The following is a 20,468-nucleotide window of genomic DNA, read 5'->3' as shown; positions in this document are numbered from 1 at the left end:
TTAATTAAAAAAAATTTTTTTTTAATTTTTGACAGGCAGAGTGGATAGTGAGAGAGAGAGAGACAGAGAGAAAGGTCTTCCTTTGCCGTTGGTTCACCCCCCAAATGGCTGCCACGGCTGGTGCGCTGCGCTGATCTGAAGACATGAGCCAGGTGCTTCTCCTGGTCTCCCATGGGCTGCAGGGTCCAAGCACTTGGGCCATCCTCCACTGCACTCCTGGGCCATAGCAGAGAGCTGGCCTGGAAGAGGGGCAACCGGGACAGAATCCGGCACCCCGACTGGGACTAGAACCCGGTGTGCCGGCGCATTAGCCTATTGAGCCACGGCACCGGCCATGAACAATTCTTTTTACCACTTTTCCTGGTCACTTTACATAATTTGCCTTCCCCCCCACCCAGTAACTCAAAACTCTCTTTCCTTCCTTTAGCCTAGCAGGGTCCAGAAGCCTGAGTTCCAGTCACCTCTCTGGGCTGCTCATTCCTGAGTACTCCTAAGTGAGAGTTCGATACACATGCTAATAAGTCTCTGGTTGCTTTTCTATTGTTAATCTGTCTTGAATCAGTCTAATTTACAGGGCTTCTCTCACCTGCTGGACCTAAGATGCCTGGAAGACAAAGATTTCTTTCTGCTCTCCTCCCTGGGTACAGCTTCTAAGCGCCCCAGCAGCAGGGAGGCGGAGCTGTGTGGGTACAATGGCAATTTGACTCTAGTTTCCCATGTGCTTTGTTCAGTAAATTTAACCGCCAGAGAAAGAGATCATAAATAAAAGCCATTCCCTTTCACCTAATAGTATGGCACACATTCAAAACAAGAACTCTCAACCTATTACAATCTCCTTGACACAAAAAAGACATATGGGGGTGGAGGTGAGTGGGACTCAATGACCAGGCCATGGATACAGGCAGTTCATGCCACCACCCAGCAGGCACGATCCAGGAGCTGCTAAGCCCACAAAGCATAAAGTGCAAAGTATGAAAGCTGGACAACAGGTCACACATTTTAACAGGCATTTTATTTCCAGGGAGTGCAAAAATCTGATAAGACCACTAACCACTAATCTTCTGGTACTGTTTCCTCAAGCTGATTGGATGGAAGAGGGTGTTGGGCTAGGGGATGTCATTTATAAATAGATAGCTATGTTTCAAGACAAAAAAATTCAAAATAAAAACTACCTGGCTATAATAAAAGAGAATTTAGGATTAAAAAGAAAGTAGGGACAAACATTTGGCCTAGTGGCTAAGGTGTCAGTTAAGGTACCTGTGTCCCTGCCACCCATGTGGGAGACCTGGATTGTGTTCCTGGCTCCTGGACTGTGTTGAGCCTGGCACAGCCCCAAGGCATGTGGGGAGTAAACCAGGATAGGAAGTCTCTTTCTACCTGTCTGTAATAATCTTTTTAAAGGTTTATTTATTCATTTGTAAGGCAGAGCCACAGAGAGGCAGAAGCAAAGAGAGAGAGAGAGAGAGAGAGAGAGAGAGAGAGAGAAAGAGAGAGAAAGGCAGAGGTAGAGAGAGGAGAGAGGTCTTCCATCCACTGGTTCACTCCCCAAATGGCCGCAACAGCTGGAGCTAAGCTGATCCAAATCCAGAAGCCAGGAGCCTCTTCCAGGTCTCCCACATGGGTGCAGGGGCCCAAGGACCTGGGCCATCTTCTACTGCTTTCCCAGGCCACAGCAGAGAGCTGGATTGGAAGTGACGCAGCTGGGACTTGAACCGGTAACCATATGGAATGCCGGCACCACAGGCAGCAGCTTTACCAGCTATAACACAGCACCGGCACCCAAAAATAATTTTTAAAAAGGTAAAAAAAATGTGGAAAGATTAAAAAAAAGTGCTCTAGTTAATATAATTGATAAACAACTGAGACATAACTGAACTTGTTTTTGCTTTTTCTGCACCTTCCCCCAAATATATAGCTTCCCTTAAAACACTATACGTGAGATTGCTCCCTGGGGAGTGGATATAATGTGATGTAATTTATTCCTATTGCTTAGGATGGACTTCATACAGGTTATTTTATCTGTCTTTCCAGTGCTCTTCTTCACACACATTTAATACTAATTACACGTGTGTTTACTGCATGCGTATTTCTCGGTTTCTCTGTTTAGAGTGAGATCACCACCACTCTGTCATGCATAGTCCTCCACACAACTACTTTGCCTGGCTCGCCAAAAGCACTCAGGTAAATCTTTGCAGAGTTAATCCAAGTCTAGAATCCACAGAACAGAACACGTACTTCTGTCCAAGAGGACTAATTCAGTGATAGTATGAGGCACACCGAATGTTCCTGATTTTGCTGGGAAGTGGTATCTTAAGCTAAAATCTCTATTTTCCAAACTCTGTGTAGCTTGGAGTAGCCCTGAAACACAGTTCTGGCCAAAGAGATACATATAGATGTTACAGGATGCGACTTCCGAAAAAAGCTATTGTTCTCCTAATAACTCAAAAAGCCTGTGCTTCTTTGCCCTTCCTTCTTCCCCCTCATCTTCCTGTCTGGACCACAGATGTGGACCCACTGCCTGAAACAGTGGAGCCATCTGGAGCTGGGGAGGACTAAAGTGGTAGAGCTGTGTGCATTTCTGTAGAGGTGCTGCTCTAGCCTCTGCACGTCTTGTGTGAAGAGAAGAATAAGCCCATCATCTCACTGTCACTGTATTGGTCTCTGTTGCCTACGGCAGAATGCAACCCTTGGCATTGAGAGAACTACTGGAAACACTATGGAGCAAGTGGATTTGAATTCAGCTTCTTTTCTGGTAAACCCCATCTTTTAAGAATAAAGAGAAACATAAAAGAATATGGGTGGTTAATCACAGGGAAAGGACAGCACTGTCACATAACAGGAGAGAAAGAGTAGCTAAACCTATGGGGTGTGACTTCCTTACACATTGTTTTTCAGTGGCTAATGTCAACTCAATGTTCATCTAATGAGTATACTTCCTAATCTCATTCCCTTTCAGGTTTTTTTTTTTTTAAATTAATTTATTTATTTGAAAGGCAGAGACACAGAAAGAGCAGGAGAGACATAGAGGGAGATCTTCCATTTGCTGGTTCACTCCTCAAATGTCCACATTTGAGGACAACAGGGGCTAGGCCAGGTTGAAGCCAGGAGCCTAGAGCTTCTTCCAGGTCTGCTATATGGGTGCAGGAGCCCAATGACTTGAACCATACTCCACTACTTTCCCAAGTGCACTGGCAGGGAGCAGGATTGGAAGTGGAGCAGTCAGGACTCAAACTGGTGCCCTCATGGGATGCTGGCGCTGCAGGCTGGATTAGCCCACTATGCCACAGTGCCAGCCCCCAGTTATACTAACTTGCAAAACGGTTTCTGCTGAATGTTTCTTCTGGAGATCTCCGTGTTACACCTAGAATTCTGCCATCATATAAGTCCAGGCAATGAAGAGTTAAAGTTATATGGGATTCATTCCTGCAGAGTTTTTTTGTACCATGAACCTCCAAAGGACTTAAAGGTAGCCTTTTTCAAAACTATTTATTCTGGGATCTTTTTTTTTTTTCCCCAGGACCATTTGCAGAACCTAGTGCTTGTGCAAATGCTCTGACAAACACTGGGGTCTCCCTGTCACAGTCCCTAAAGCATGTGTCCCAAAGAACAGATTTTTCCTGTCCTTTCTGGGTTGCCTGTTAATGGCAAAGACGTCTGTCCAGGCATTTGTTCAGATGATTGGACCCTGAAATGTGTAAGTTGTAAATTAACAAGGTTCCTCACCCTGATTAAAGGACAGAAGCTGGTCATTTTTATTCTCTCCCAATACAAATTCATGTTTGGTGATTTAAGCAATATCCATTTAAAATGAGGTCTCTTATTGTTTTTAAATATTTATTTATTTATTTGAAAGGCAGGCAGACAGACAGAGACAGAGAAAGATCAATCTTCTATCTACTGGTTACTCTCCAAATGGCTGCAATGCATGGGGTTGGGCCAGGACAAAACCAGGAGCCAGGAACTCCATCTGGGTCTTCTACATGGGTGGCAGGAACCCATCTGCTTTCCCAGATGAGCTGGATTGGAAGTGGAGCAGCTGAGACTTGAACCAGCACTTTGATAATGGGATGCCAACATTACAAATGGCAACTTAACCCACCGCACCACAACACTGGCCCTGAAAATACTAAGAAACAAAGAAGACTCACAGAAAATACTCAAGACGAAAAATGGGGGATTGAGTCACATGGAATATTAGAAATGCCATGTTTAGGGGCCAGCGCTGTGGTGTAGCAGGTAAAGCTGCTGCATGTAATGCTGACATCCCATATGAGTTTCAGCTGCTCCACTTTCAATCCAGCTCTCTGCTCTGGCCTTGGAAGCAGTAAAAGATGACCCAACTCCTTGGGCCTCTGCATCCATGTGGGAAACCTGGAAGAAGCTCCTGGCTCCTGGCTTCTGGCTTGGGATCGGCACAGCTCTGGCTGTTGCGGCCATCTGAGGAGTGAACCAGTGGATAGAAGACCTCTCTCTCTCTCTGCCTCTGCTTCTCTGTAACTCTGCCTTTCAAATAAATAAATATCTAAAAAAAAAAAAATACCACGTTTATAAGTTGTTATACTATAACATTACATGACATAATCCTAGAAGAAACATATATGAATATCCCTAAAACTATGGTTCAGAAGAATCCATTTGTGAACATGTTAGTATTATTAACCAACCATAGCAACTGAAATGGAAATGAGATGCGGAAAGGTATTCATCAGATGAACATTTTTTTGCATTTAGTGACTGGACATGGTTGAGAATAAAATGCAACCATTTCCAACACCTGGGGGCCTTGGGCAGCGTGGTCCGTGACCTAAATGAGTGCCTGGAGGAGATGAAGGCACCAGCCTGAGCAGAGGGGCAAGGCTTCCGCGCTCCTCCTCCACCCGACAGACAGCAGCAGCCCGGGTGCGGAGCTGGTGCCGTGCAGATGGCTCACAGGTGGCCTCTCCTCCTAAGCGCTGAACATGGCACAGCACAGCCACACAGCAACTTCACGCTGCAAATGAAGGCAGTAACATGCGCTTTAAGGCTCTTAAGAGCTGCAGGAGACACGAAGCTCCTAAATCCATAGCCCATTAAGTAGACACTGATGTCTGTGTGAAGTCCCTGACAGGTCTGCTTAAGAGGATTATTAATGCTGCATCCAAAGAAGCACAACTAGAGGCTGAGGGAGCTCAGGGAACATGGCAGGGATTTCCTTAGCTTTAGTGTGCAACTGGGAACTGATTTTTTTTTAAAGATTTATTTATTTATTTGAGGGCAGAGAGAGAGAGAGGGAAAGACTTCAAGAATCATTTGTGCAACTATAAGATAGTAGTTTCAATTTATTATTTTCTTTTACTTTATCAGTAAACATTTGCATATATAGCTTCCTATGTGGTACGCACTGTTCTAAACACTTTACCAAAAGCAACTAATTAAATCCTCGTAAGAATCACATAGTTTGCTTATACAGCCAAGGAAGTGCAGTGTCTGCCCTGGGCCACCCTCCCTGCTCCTCCGGGCTGTGTTAAATAGTTCTTGCCGGCCGGCGCCGTGGCTTAACAGGCTAATCCTCCGCCTTGCGGCGCCGGCACACCGGGTTCTAGTCCCGGTTGGGACACTGGATTCTATCCCGGTTGCCCCTCTTCCAAGCCAGCTCTCTGCTGTGGCCCAGGAGTGCAGTGGAGGATGGCCCAAGTCCTTGGGCCCTGCACCCGCATGGGAGACCGGGAGAAGCACCTGGCTCCTGGCTTCGGATCAGCAAGATGCGCCGGCCGCAGCGGCCATTGGAGGGTGAACCAACGTCAAAAAGGAAGACCTTTCTCTCTGTCTCTCTCTCTCACTATCCACTCTGCCTGTCAAAAAAAAAAAAATAGTTCTTGCCTGTGTCCAGCAGGGCCCCCTATTCCATGGGGGATATCTCTCAGTGCAACTGTGGCTTGCACAAACCCTATGCTCGCTCCTCTGCATAGGTACCCATGATAGAATTTATCAGTGAGGCACAGTAAGATGAACAACAATAATGGTGAAACAGAACAATTCTAACAATATACTGTATAAGAGTTAAGTGATTGAGGTCTCTCAGAGTATCATGCTGTACTGTCTTCACCTTTGTGATGCTGTGGGATGCCCCAATGCCTGTGGGAGGAGATGCAGTGAAGTGGACGATGTAGGGAGGGTGACACAGTGTTAGGCTACAAGCACTGTGATAGTACCACAGTCCATCTGTCAACTGAGATGTGTACTAAGTGACCAACACATGAGGAATGCGTGTGGGATAGGTACACTAGACAAAGAGATGATTCATGTCCTGGGCTAAACGGCGTGAGATTTCACCACACTACCTGGAAGAGTATGCAATCTAAAACTTATATTTATTTCTAGAATTTTCCATTTAACATTTTTTGGATCATGACTGACCATGCAAAGTGAAACCAAGGATGAGGGGGAGCTACTTTTTTAGTTCCTGTGGCCCCTAATGTATTCATACAATCATCCCAAAGGTCTGCCTTCCACACTTTCTGAGGCCAGAGTCCCATCTCACACATTCCTATGTTCTCAGGCCTAGTCAGTGTTTGACACACATCTGCTAAAACAGATCCAAAGAGTGCAGGTCCATACTACCTATCCAAAATCTGTTTTTCTTTTAAGATGGACTGATTTATTTGAAAGGCAGAGAGAGAGAGAGAGAGAGAGAGAGAGAGAAAGAAATATCTTCCATCTACTGTTCATTCCCCAAATGGCTGCAGTGGTAACACCTGAGGCTGGGCCAGGCTGAAGCCAAGAGCCTAGAAGTCAATCCAGATCTCTCACATGGGTGACAGGGACTCAAGGACCTGAGCCATCACCTGCTGCTTCTCCAAGTGCTCATTAGCAGGAAGCTGGACTCAGGAGTAGTCAGGACTGGAAAACAAGAACTCTGACATGGGATGTGGGCTCTCATCCTGCAGTGTCCTGACCCCTGTGCCAAATGTGCAAATCAGCACAGATGTATTATCTCACAGTTGTGGAGGTCAGTTCAGGACACATCCTCCTGGGCTAAAATCAGTGGTGGCCGGGCCATGTTCCCTCTGGGGGTGAACCTGTGTCCTGTGTCCTTGTTATTTTCAGCCTCCACCGATGCCCCCATTCCCTGGCTCATGCCTCTTCCTCTACCCTCGGGCAGGCAATGGCTGGTCAAAGTTTCCTTACCCTCTCTCATTCTGCCTCTACTTCTCCTACCTTCGCTTTCCACTTGAAAGGGCTCTAGTGATTACTGTGGGCTGACCTGGATAATCTCACCATCTCAGAACCCTGAACTTAATTACACCTGTGCAATCTGTTGGCTTTGTAAGGTAGCCTACACACAGGTTTTTGGAATTAGAACGTGGGCAAATTTGGGTGTGGGAGGTGTTATTCTACCTACCTCAAAGTCTAAATTCCTTTTTCATTCTCAGCATCTATAGCAATGCCAGACTCATGCTAGAGGCCTGGGATTTTATTTATGCTATTTAATGACTCTAAACATCAGTTTCCTTGTCTTGAAAATACCTTTACGCTCCCAGAGATAAAAATACCTATTTTGAGCCGCACTGAGCACATAAAGTGTTCTGAAAGTTATCAAGAACTCTGGTCCTATCCCACAAACTAGTAGTAAGGAATACACTCCACTCATTTGTGAAAGACCTAGTACATAAATTAGGAGAGACAGTAGGATGCCAAGAGGATTCCACTCTGCTCAGTGAGCAGTTAACAGAAAAGAACCACTTGCTAGAGGATCTGAACCATGTTATCATATGGCCTTGGGGTAGTTAGTCCACGTGGGGCCATGACATAATAGAGTATCTAAGTTTAAGGGGGCACCATTAGTACCTACTCTGGGACAAAAGTATTCAACAGACTCTTTCAGGCACATGGAAAGTGGCCTAAAAGACAAGGACAGTGCAGTGGTTGATCCTGGGTTCTGGATCCTGCGTGCAATCAAATCCCAGATCTGTACTTAGATTGTGGTGACCTGAGACATCTTACAGATGAGATGTTAGGTAACTAACAGCTCTCTGCCTTAGTATTCTCATCTGTAAGATGGGGATTAGAGGCCCCAACTCCTGGTGCTGATGTGAAGATCAGATGAATCATGGCGTAGAGAGAGTGCAGAACAGGCCCTGGCACTGGCAAGAGCTCACTGGAAGTCCACGCTGTTCTACATTGAGGCCAGCTCAAAGTTCTCCCAAGCCCCTGCATGAACTTCCCAGTATTATCTGACAAGCTCAGCGGGCAGGTGAAGGGCCACACAGCTCAGCACAGGTTGGTGAGTCTCCAGGAGGGGTGACAATCTTGTCTTTGGTATCTACTCCCTCACCCAATTCTGCAGTTCTCGTCCTATTGCCTGAACTAATTTTGGAACCCACAGCAACGGTGCCAGTGTGGGATCCTGCAAAGTCTCATCATGAAATAGAGTAAAATCCTTTGTTATCAGAGCAGGAGACAGGAAGACTGGATGATTAACTCCCCAAAGCAGCTGTCTTTCCCAGTGAATACGGCTGTGGTTGTCTGATGGGGTGGTGGGGGGGTGCAATATTTTACTTCTAATTTTCCAACTTTTGTGAACTAAAATCAAGATATGCTAACGTTTAAAATGCAAGCAGTATCAACATGTTCTTAAATATATTCCCTCTTGTTAGATTCTGTGTAAACGATGGCTCAACAGGAATAGATAATAACTAGTGAAAACTACTTTCTGCTGAACTTGGAATAATGATAGATTGTGCTGATTATAAAAATAACAGCTACAACAATATTTATTCAATGCACACTATATACCAGGCGTTCTGAGCATTTAATCGCCAACAATTCTATAAAGTATTGTCATTATTTCCATTTTACAGACAGGCAAACTGGGGCGCAGAATGGTGAAATCGCTTCCTCTTGATAGACACTATAGTAAGAGGCAAAGGCAGGATTAAACCCAGGCAGTCTGGCTCGAGAGTCTACCCTTCAATATAAATTCTGGCCCCTCCCACCCCATGTTGGAAGGCAAGGACTTGGTCCTACATGTCAGGAGCCACCCTGGGGTACCTCCTATAAGTCTTTTACTGGGGCCTCTGCATGGATCTCCTTGGTTTACCCAGCAAACTCCTGCGTGTCTCTTGCCATTCTCTTGCCATTCTGCTGTCTTTCAGCCTTTACTGCATCACTGGGCCCACAGCAGGCATTCAAGGCAAACAATATAACCTTGTATAGGGATACAAAGCAGATATTCTTTCCAGAATGAGCTCTCTGAGTTGGTTGAAGATGGGAGTTCATTTACAAAGTTGTGATTTGTATTTTACCTTACACGGCATTACATGAATACAAAGCTACACATGTGTGCGCCATTTTTTAGCAGGGTGGCACCTCGTAGGTCGTCTTGCGCCAGCCGTCTTACTTGTTAATGTTGCTGCCTTCCTTCAGTCGCTCTCTCGCGGCTCCTGTTTTGGACACTCTTTCACTACCCGCCAGGTCTACCAAGCTGACCTTACTGACTTTCTCTCCTGAGTTCTAGTTGCGGGAAACAAGAGAGAAACAACACACATTAATGCAGAAGCCATACGAACATCTGCCTTTATGTTAGCACTTTAATTCACAGCAACCCCAGTTATCCATCTCACTCTAATGTGGCAAACTTCTCCTGATTTTCAGCAGGCAGAAGAGTTATCTGAACTAGCAATGGATTTCACTGTCAACATTTCCATTGGTGTGCAGAGGGAGCATTTTGTTTTGCAGTTGCATAGCAAGAACACACAGCTTTCCAGAAAAGAATCAGAAAGCTGGACATTTTATGGGGCTATGAGGGAGTATTAAGATGTGGGGCTCCCTGCACATCTGTGACAAACCTTTCTCCTGAAAAGTGTTCTTTAGAATTGCTGTGCTTTCCTCTTTCATACCCCTCAATGATGAGGCAGTAGAATTATTTGTTTGAGGGCAATTTCAGTATGAAACAATACGTATTAAAAATTTTATGGTGTTATCATCACATCTTTAGGAAGTTTACAAGATAAATCCAATTTAAAAAATTACATGTAAAGGGAGCCCCCCCCCCCCCCAAATTAAATGATTTAAGAAAAGCATCTCCTCTAGCAAGAAGAGCCAACATGAAATGCCAAGCTACCAAATCCAACCACGGAACGTTTCACCATGTGGACATCTCGAGTTCTCCCACCCTCCGCAAAGGCTCTGTCCCATCCCTCACCCCAGACTGCAGGTCGTACAGCGTCTGCGTGATTATGATGTTGAACACAGCATGGGAGCGGCTGCTCTCTTCATTCATGTTGGTTGCAGCTACCGTTCGAGACTTATTTCCCTCAGACATCAATGACTCAATATCCTAGAGGCAAAGCATAAGGAACACCCTATGAGTAAAACAAGAACACGCTCCTGCGCACCAGATGTATGCATTCATTGTGGTCCCTCTGATGCCTCTCCTACAGCCTTCCACAAAACCTCTCTGCTCTCCTCCACTGAGAGCAGTTTCAGGTTCCACCTCTCTCAGTTCTAGTGGATTAAATGTTTCCCCTATCCTTCTTTTTTTTTTTTTTTTTTTTTTTTATTTTTGACAGGCAGAGTGGACAGTGAGAGACAGACAGAGAGAAAGGTCTTCCCCTTGCCGTTGGTTCACCCTCCAATGGCCACTGCGGTAGCGCGCTGCGGCCGGCGCACCGCGCTGTTCCGATGGCAGGAGCCAGGTGCTTCTCCTGGTCTCCCATGTGGGTGCAGGGCCCAAGGACTTGGGCTATCCTCCACTGCCTTCCCGGGCCATAGCAGAGAGCTGGCCTGGAAGAGGGGCAGCCGGGATAGAATCTGGCGCCCCAACTGGGACTAGAACCCGGTGTGCCGGTGCCGCAAGGTGGAGGATTGTCCTGTTAAGCCACGGCGCCGGCCACAAATTCATGTTAATGGTATTTGGAGATGGAGTCTTGGGAGGCAACTATGATTAGATCAGTCACCAGGGTAGATTCCCCAGAAAGGCACTAAGGGCTTTAAAAGAAGAACTGATGAGCTGGCTCCTTGGCTCACTTGGTTAATCCTCCACCTGCGGTGCTGGCATCCCATATGGGCACCGGGTTCTGTCCTGGTTGCTCCTCTTCCAGTCCAGCTCTCTGCTGTGGCCCGGGAAGGCAGTGGAAGATGGCCCAAGTGCTTGGGCCCCTGCACCTGCATGGGAGACCAGGAAGAAGCACCTGGCTCCTGGCTTCAGATCGGTGTAGCTCCGGCCATAGCGGCCATTTGGGGGGTGAACCAAAAGAAGGAAGACCTTTCTCTCTGTCTCTCTCTCTCTCTCTCACTGCCTAACTCTACCTGTCAAATAAATTTAAAAAAAGAAGAAGAACTGGTGCACTTGCCCTCTCCCACTAAAAGACGCCTCCAGCATGTCATGATTACAGCAAAAACAGCCTCACCAGGTGCCATGGAAGTGCCAGCACCAAGCTCCTTAATGTCCTAGCCTCCAGAACCAGCTTTAATTCTACCTCTCCCGTGCTTTTCAGCCTGGGGAGCTGTCACCTGCTTATTCTCCTCTCTCTTTCAAAATTATAGTGCTCCAAGGGCAGAGGATTTTCCTTCTTTATCTTTGTGTACCTGCTGCTACAATGACTCAATATCCATGGGTTATTAGAAAATGTTTGCTGAATAATTCTCATGAAAGAAGAGTTTTCCTGATTTTGTACACAAGGATGCTGAAGTTCATGGAGGTCAAACAGCCTTCCCCATATCTAGTAGAGGGCAGAGCTGGGATGCAAATCAAGAGCGCCTAAGCTCCTACTAATAAATGCTGTCACGCATGGCTCCTAACGCAGTCATGCCAAGAATCAGGAACTCTGTGAAGGTGTGGACTCAGCACCTTTACATCAGAAGCGTTCTCATTCACTTCAGAATCTCGCTGTTTTTAAAGTGGTGACTGTGCCCTATTTCTCATGTGAACAATACCACATATGTCTTCATTTAACCGGCTGGAGAGAGCTACCTCACAGGTTACTAAATCAGACATTATAGTAGGGCAGCCACACTGCAGAGATGACACAAGTACATGCAGCGATCTATTTATTCATTCAGCAACAGAGATAGCAGTTTTGTTGTGAGATTTTCAACGCAATGACCATAGAAATAAGGACAGGACATCAAGGCCCATCTGAATAGGGCATTGATTTCAAGGAGTAGGAAAACAGATTAGGAGGTAGAGCAGTGATGTCAAGAAACAAGAGACCCCAAAGAGTGAAAGGTGACAGACTTATCCACGAGGAAGGGTTGAATTAACTACCAGACACCGGTTGGATTATCAGATGTGTCTAGAAGGGTGTCATTGGCAACTTACAGAGATCTGTTTCAATAGAACAATCTTAGTGACAACATCCAGCAGCCACAAAATAGTATGCCTCTTGGCCACACTGTAAAACCTGTACAACAATGTGGCATGCAGAGCATGAATGGGGGTGGGGAGATGTGTGTGCAGATGTGGGGTCTCCAAGAACATGATAGGATATGAACTGATATGCTATAAAGCATCCACACAAAATATACTCAATATTACCTACACGCTTGGATATACTGATTTTTTTTTAATGACATTTTTAAAAACTGATACTTACCTCAAAACTAGTGACGGCCAGTTGAGATAAACCATCTACATATGGTCCCAAAACTTTATGCTCTCGAACTTTAAGAGATTGTCTACTTCTGTGGGAGGGAAGAAAAGGAATAAATGAATCAGACCAAATTTGGAAGCTTTTCTTTCTTCTTAAGTACCCAGAAATTAAGACTAGAATTATAAAAAAAATTTTTTTTAGTGGTCAAAAAATATTCTAAAAAAACCCTTTATTTGGATTAGCAAAACAGCATTCCATAAGAGGAATGTCTTTTATACTCTGATTTCTATTTAAAGTAATGTACTATTTAAAAAGTTCTATCTCTAGACCTAAACTAAACAACCAGTACACAGAACTAGGTTAGGCTAACTTGTTTTAGTAGATGAAATTCAGCTTCACATAGGGGAAAAAAATAGTGAAGCAAAGAACAAAGATAAAATTTAACCTTGGGGTTATTTTATAAGAAAGTACTTCTCTGGGGCTGGTGCCGTGGTTAATCCTCTGCCTGCGGTACCGGCATCCCATATGGGCGCTGGTTCTAGTCCCAGTTGCTCCTCTTCCTGTTCAGCTCTCTGCTGTGGCCCGGGAAGGCGGTGGAGGATGGCCCAAGTCCTTGTGCCCTGCACCCGCATGGGAGACCAGGAAGAAGCACCTGGCTCCTGGCTTCGGATTGGCGTAGCTCCGGCAGTAGTGGCCATTTGGGGGGGTGAACCAACGGAAGGAAGACCTTTCTCTCTGTCTCTCTCTCACTGTCTAACTCTGTCAAATTAAACAAAAAAGTACTTTTCCAGTAAATAATGTTTTAAATTTTGAATAGTGAATGATATTGAACTATGTTTAATTTAATTTTCCAAGCTGCACTGATTTGTGCTGCTTCTATGCTAACAATTTTATACAGAAAGTGAGAGCATAGCACAGAAGTTGTTTGTAGTCACTGATATTTCTTCTATATTTAGAACTGGTTCTACTCGAGGAGATTTTAGGGCTCTTTTGAATTTTTTAAATGGCAAATCTGGTTTGGGACTCATTTGAAGAGCTTGTCAACCGACAATTGAGGTTAAAAGCAAAGCTGTATATGTTTTTACCGTATTGTGTGTGTCATCGTTTTCATGGCATTGAATATTAATCACCTTTCAAGTGAAGAGTCAATTCTTGGCATCACTCAAGTGTGGAAAAAAGGAAGTAAGTATTACTGAGTGCTTCCAAAGTCTTGGTGTTGCTCCCTAAGCACTTCAGTTATCCCATTTAATCCCACAATGTTTCTACAAAGTAGGTTTTACTAACTTTAAGGATGAAGAATTCAATGTGACAACAAGCAATTCTGCTGTACTCTAAACAGGGGCAAACCATAATGCATGTATTCAAGAAAGCTACCCTGATACACACAAGCCAGCACTCAAGCTCACTATGCTCCCAAAGCCAGGGATTCTGTGACTCTGTTCAGTAGCAGGACACAGTAAATCTATCACTTCACATGATTGGGATGGGGTCTAATATCTGGAATTCTTGCACACTGCTGGGACAGTATAAATTGGTACATCCACTTTGGAAAAGTTTTTACTCTTTAATAAATGTGGAGAATCGGTCTCCCTTGACTCAGTTCCACCCTTCAATGCAGTCCCTAGAAACTCTGCATCTGTACACCAGGAGTCCTATATAAGAATGGTCAGAGGAGAACTGTAATGAGAAAAAGTGGAAACCACACCAATACCCAGACTAAGTTATGTTACAATGGAATACTGAACAGTATTAGAAAATAAATGCATTATTACTGCATACATATGAATGAATGACACATTGAGGGGGAAAAAAGCAAATCATTCCTTCATAGGCATTAAATAATAACTCTTCCAAGTAAATATATTTCTTTTTTTTTTTTTTTGGACAGAGTGGATAGTGAGAGAGAGAGACAGAGAGAAAGGTCTTCCTTTTTGCCATTGGTTCACCCTCCAATGGCTGCTACGGCCGGCTCATCTCGCTGATCCGAGGCCAGGAGCCAGGTGCTTCTCCTGGTCTCCCATGCGGGTGCAGGGCCCAAGGACTTGGGCTATCCTCCACTGCCTTCCCGGGCCATAGCAGAGAGCTGGCCTGGAAGAGGGGCAACCGGGATAGAATCCGGTACCCCAACCAGGATTAGAACCCAGTGTGCCGGCGCCGCAAGGCGGAGGATTAGCCTGTTAAGCCACGGCGCCAGCCAAGTAAATATATTTCTTATGACTGAGTCATTTCCTTTTTTTTTTTTTTTTTTAAATTTGACAGAGTTAGACAGTGAGAGAGACAGAGAGAAAGGTCTTCCTTCCGTTGATTCACCTCCCAAATGGCTGCTATGGCTGGAGTTATGCCGATCTAAAGCCAGGAGCCAGGTGTTTCCTCCTGGTCACCCACATGGGTACAGGGGCCCAAGCACCTGGCCCATCCTCCACTGCTTTCCTGGGCCACAGCAGAGAGCTGGACTGGAAGAGGAGCAATCAGGACTAGAACCGGCGCCCATATGGGATGCTGGTGCCACAGGAAGAGGATTAACCAAGTGAGCCATGGTGCTGGCCCCGACTTAGTCATTTCCTTGACTCCCTAATTTTGATCCTATACTTTTTATTTCATCTAAGATTTTTGTGGCCTTCTAAGTGTTCTGAAATGTTACATATCACAGAGTTGTTAAAAGAATTAAAAAATAAATTTTAATGACACGAGAAAGCATTCATTATGTTATTAGGTAAAATCAAGATGAATTCAAAATCTGCATTTATGAAAAAGCTCAAAATGTGAGAGGAGTATGCACAGACACAGGTCAGACACACAAAATCAAAATGCACCAAGGTATTAACGGTGGTTATTTTTGAGTGGTGGGCTTATAGGTAATTTTTATTTCTTCTTACATTTTTGTACATATTTCTACAAATATGTGTTTTAAACCAGTTCAAATTTAGTTGACAAAAAATAAAATGCCCCCCCTTCTATGAATCAAATTGATCCAGTGTCATAAAGACACAGATGTCTGGGTTTCACCATTTCATGTGTTACTGAATCAAAGCATGTACAGGTGATGAAACTCAGGCCAGTGGATCCTTCAAAAGCAGCCAGGGAAAGGAATGACTTGCCTAGGCCAGGTTGTTTCAATCATCCAACACTTTACCTTCAACCTAGAATTTATTTTAAATACTAATGGAAGAACCAATGTGTCCCTTGTAACTCAATTTTTACAAATAGTCCATAGTGCAAACAAAATTTACCTATAGTAAACCATCTTTTAGGATGGCATGCACAGACATAAACAACTTTCAACATGAATATAGGCCAAACTGTAGGAACCATGGATATGCTGTGAGGCTTTGGGTAGCTCATGATTTCTCAGTTTCTCAGAGCAGTGAACAAGGGCTCAAATATATATATTCACTTGCAATTTTAACTTTAGGATTCTTTAAAGAAATTACCTCTAGTTACAAGATTAATTTCAACAACTGACTCACCCTTTGGGGTCTAAAAGATCACGAACTTTCTCATTATAAATTTCCATATATGATACTTCCACTTTAAAGGTGTGGGACTCATTTTGCTCCAAAGAGATTCTTTTAAATAAAGCACAACAGAGCCTTGGAATAAGGCCCAACTGCTCAGCATGGCCCATCATGGAGAAGGACTTTCCTGAACCTGGAAAAGAATAAGCATAAAGAAGGAAGGGTAGAAGAGAAAGCAAATTTAACACTTCAGTCATGCAAGTTTTCTTTATGTAAAGCCAAGGTCATTCAGCACAAAAGTGGCAAAGTTGGCTCTTAAGCCCATCCCCTGGATATCACACCTTTGTTTCTTTAACTACACTCAGTCTCCGGTATGACTCGCACTGCAAGGTTCAGAGGGGCCTTGTTTACAGGTGAATGTGTATAAATATAACCATTAAAATACATCATTTTAAAAACATATATTGCAAAATTCCAACTATACATTATTAAGTAACATTAACAACTTTTGCTACATTTCATTTTTATTAAGATTTATTTTATTTATTTGAAAGAGAGTTACAGAGAGAGAGAGAGACAAAGGAAAGGAGGGAGGGCATGGGAGAGGGAGAAAGAAAGAGATCTTCCATCTGCTGGTTCACTTCCCAATTGGCTGCAACTGCCAAGGCTGTGCCAGGCCTAAGGCAGGAGTCTGGAACTCCATTTGGGTATCCCACATGGGTTGCAGGGACCCAAGCACTTGAGTCATCTTCCGCTGCTTTCCCAGGCACATTAGCAGGGAGCTGGATTGGAAATGGAGCAGCTGGGACTCAAACTGGCACCCAAATAGGATGCTGGCAGTACAGGTAGCAGCTTAAAGCACTGTACTATGATGCCAGGCACTGCTGCTGTATTTCTATAATTGTATATTATGTTATGTGTATTCTCTCACCCAAGTTTCTTAGATAACCTATAATTTGACATTAGGCAGTACTGTTAAAATTTATTATTAATTTTCAACTTATAGTTGAAAAAAATCAAAACAAAACAGCAGCTTAGCGTGTTCCTGGCTGGGCCACTGGTCTGTTTTTTTTGTACTTGCTTCAACTACCTGGTGAACCAGCCTAGGTTTCATAATTTATCACCACCTTTATCCTGGTTAAAGTCCTCAGTAGAGGATGATCCTAGGGTTTTTCTGTAGTTTTTACTATCGCATTTATGCTGAGAAACTGGTAATTATTTTTCTAGTTCAAATACAGGTTAAAACTATAATTTGGAAAAATGACACTTAATAGTTTGAAACTAGCTTTGCTCATTAACACTGAAATTACTCAATTACCAAAAATGGTTACACCTTCAAAAAGAGGCTTACCTCTGACCGTCTAACTCAGTTATATCCAGAAAGTCAGAAGCAAGCTTCTGTCGCTTCACAAAGATCTTTTCTTTCTCTTTTTTTGGTAAATGTCTATTTATTTATTTTGGGAAGATGGGGAGAGAGAGTGATCTTCCATCAGCTGGTTTGCTTCCTAAATGCCCACACCAGCCAGGGCTGGGCCAGGCCAAAGCCAGGACCCTGGAATTGCAGCTGGGTCTCCACTGTGAGTGGCAGGGGCCCAAGCACTTGAACGGCTTAACTTGCTGCCCCACAATGCCCAATTTTCGAGTTTCAAGGAATGCATGCTTAATGTCATTTACTGTAGATGAGAATAAATTCTTACCTGTCTGCCCATATGCGAAAATACAAGCATTGTACCCCTGAAAGGCTTTCTCAAGAATCCCTTCCCCAAGGCACTTGAAAACTACTTCTTGACCTAAAAAGAAAGACAAATAACAATTAAAAACTAAAATAAGGGAATGATTTTTCTTGAAATGTCTGCATTAACAGCAATTTTCTCTATATATAATGGAACGTTAAAAGCAAACTGTGTGCCTACTATGTGCAGGGCGATGCATTAAAGAACTTCACACATGCAGTTCTACTTCCACTTCCAAACTACATCTCAGCACCTGGGTAATATGTGACACCACACACAGTTTCCCTCTGAGACATCTCTCTAGGCACTGAAGTGTCCTTTCCATTGGCAGTGGAAAATACGGAAGTATCACCCAGATTTGATTTAGTGCCTTTTGATTTAGTATAAAAAAGTCATTAAATATCACTTGTCTTCTCTCCCCCACCGCATTCAGAGTTTCCAATGAGCAAGGTCAACACCACAAACAGTTTGGTACCCCCTCAGCACTTAGCATGGTGTTGTGTTCATGCCATGTGCCGAACAATTGCTCCTGGCTGTTGGTGGAGTGACAACTCTGGCTGCTATTAGGAGACTCACAGGCACTGCTCACCTGTGCTCCCAGAGGGGTCACAGGGACAAGTTCTGTTAGATAAATCTCTGCTTCACCTGCAGCTCTTGGGGGTTGTCTGTCATTTACTACAGTGGAGTCTAGCGGCAGAGTAAGGGAGTGACAATCATTAAAAACACTGGAGGATGCATTTTCTACACTTTGAAATTGATGAATTTCTTTTTTTTTAAAATGAGATTTATTTATTTATTTATTTAAAAGTCAGAGTTATAGAGAGACAGAGACCCACAGGTTCATTACCCAAATGAATGCAACAGCCAGAGCCAGGCCAGATTGAAACCAGGAACTCCATCTAGTTCTCCTATGTGGGTGGAAGGGGCTCAAGCACTTGGGCCATCTTTTGCTGCTTTCCCAGGAACAATAGTAGGAAGCTGGATTAGAGGTGGAACAGCCGGAACTTGAACCAGCATTCATATGGGATGCTGGCATTCTAGACAGCCCCTGAAATTGCTGAATTTCTAACACTCATCCCCCATAATTAAGAGAATTAAAATGATATTCTTCTTCTTCTGTGCTCTTATAGCCCTTAGAACATTTTTATGACAGCATGTGCATAAACGACTGGTTTAACTACCTGTTTCCTCCACTGAGGTCGGAGTCTATAATCTGTTTATCCTCGTAATCCTAGTGCACAGTACAAAGTGACTCATAAGTGCTTATTGAAAGAATGAGTCAGTTGAACCTTTTTATCCTACACAACACTCAAAAATGATATAACACAACGCTAGCTTTTGGTTGTGTTTTACTTTCACACAAAGTTGGATCTGAATTTAGCAGCCTCTTGTTACATTACGATATATCATGATGGCAGAACAAGACTCATGTAAAAAGTGTGTCAACATGAAGCAAGAGATAATATTTTCAACCCTTAGGCTGGCAAAAAAAATGAACTTCTGACAACATCAAATATGGCTGGGTTGAGGAAAAAGGGATTTTCATAAGCTTCTTGTGGGAGAACAAATGGATACAGTCATTCTAAAGGAATACCTGACAGCAGCTGTCACAGAGAATATTCCCACATTCTCTGACCCATGGTGAGTGATTGCCACTGTGCTGTTATTTATAACGGTGTGAATGGGAATCAAGTAAAACACCAATTAGTATGGTAGTGGGTAAATAAAATGTGATTATTTATATGATGTAATACTACACAATATTAGAAAACACATCTATGTGTAAACAGTGCTAGAATTTTTTAAAAGTATTGAGTGAAAGGAAAAAAGCCAATGTGTGCGTAGGGGAAGAGAGAGAGAGGAGGCAGATATACAATGATGTATAAATATATATATGGGGCTGGTGCTGTGGTATAGCAGGTAAAGCCAATGCCTGCGGTGCTGGCATCCCATATGGGTGCCAGTTCCAGGTCTGGCTGCTCCACCTCTGATCCAGCTCCCTGTCAATGCACCTGAGAAAGCAGAGGAAGATGGCCCAAGTATTTGTGACCCTGCACCCACATGGGAGTCCCAGAAAAAGCTCCTAGCTTCGGACTGGCCCAGCTCTGGCTGCTGCGGCCATTTGGGGAGTGAACCAGTGGATGGAAGATCTCCTCTCTCTGCCTAGTCTCTCTTTCTCTGTAACTCTGCCTTTCAAATAAATACATAAATCTTTAAAATATATAGAGACGGTGTATGTATATGATATATACACAAATCAGCATGATGTGTATAAATGTGTGTATGTACTTGGAAAGAAATAACAAACTTACTTTATCTTATTTTTCTTTTTTTTAAAATTTTATTTTGCTCATTTGAAAGGCAGAGTTACAGAGAGGGAAACAGAGATCTCCCATCTACTGGTTCACTCCCCAAATGGCCACAACATTTGGGGTTGGGCCAGGCTGAAGCCAGAAACCTGGAATTCCATCCAGGTCTCCCATGTGTGCACGGGAGCCCAAGAACTTAGGCCATCTTCTGCTATCTTCCCAGGCACATTAGCAGGGAACTGGATCGGAAGTGGAACAGCTAGGACTCGAACTGGTGCCCACGTGGGATGCCAGCATTGCAGGCAGTGGCTTAATCCACCTATGCCACAACATTGGCCCCATCTTATTTTTCTATTTTTGATTCCTACCATCTAACACACAGCCTGAGGAGATATTCAT

The 20,468-nt window shown here is 43.9% G+C and overlaps 1 protein-coding gene across 1 annotated transcript in view; it reads right to left on the bottom strand.

The window, feature by feature from the left end:
- KIF13A (kinesin family member 13A) overlaps window positions 1-20,468 on the bottom strand; it is a 245,046-nt gene that overhangs the window by 74,561 nt on the left and 150,017 nt on the right. The window contains 5 exon segments of the mRNA XM_062185408.1: window positions 9,380-9,492; window positions 10,184-10,318; window positions 12,576-12,663; window positions 16,040-16,220; window positions 17,725-17,817. Coding sequence (XP_062041392.1) covers window positions 9,380-9,492; window positions 10,184-10,318; window positions 12,576-12,663; window positions 16,040-16,220; window positions 17,725-17,817 — 610 coding nt within the window.

The sequence above is a fragment of the Lepus europaeus genome, chromosome 3 (genome assembly GCF_033115175.1).
Source record: "Lepus europaeus isolate LE1 chromosome 3, mLepTim1.pri, whole genome shotgun sequence".
In the NCBI taxonomy this organism is placed as follows: domain Eukaryota; kingdom Metazoa; phylum Chordata; class Mammalia; order Lagomorpha; family Leporidae; genus Lepus; species Lepus europaeus.
The sequence above is the reverse complement of the archived record's forward strand: the minus strand, read 5'-3'. Positions and strand labels throughout refer to the sequence as shown.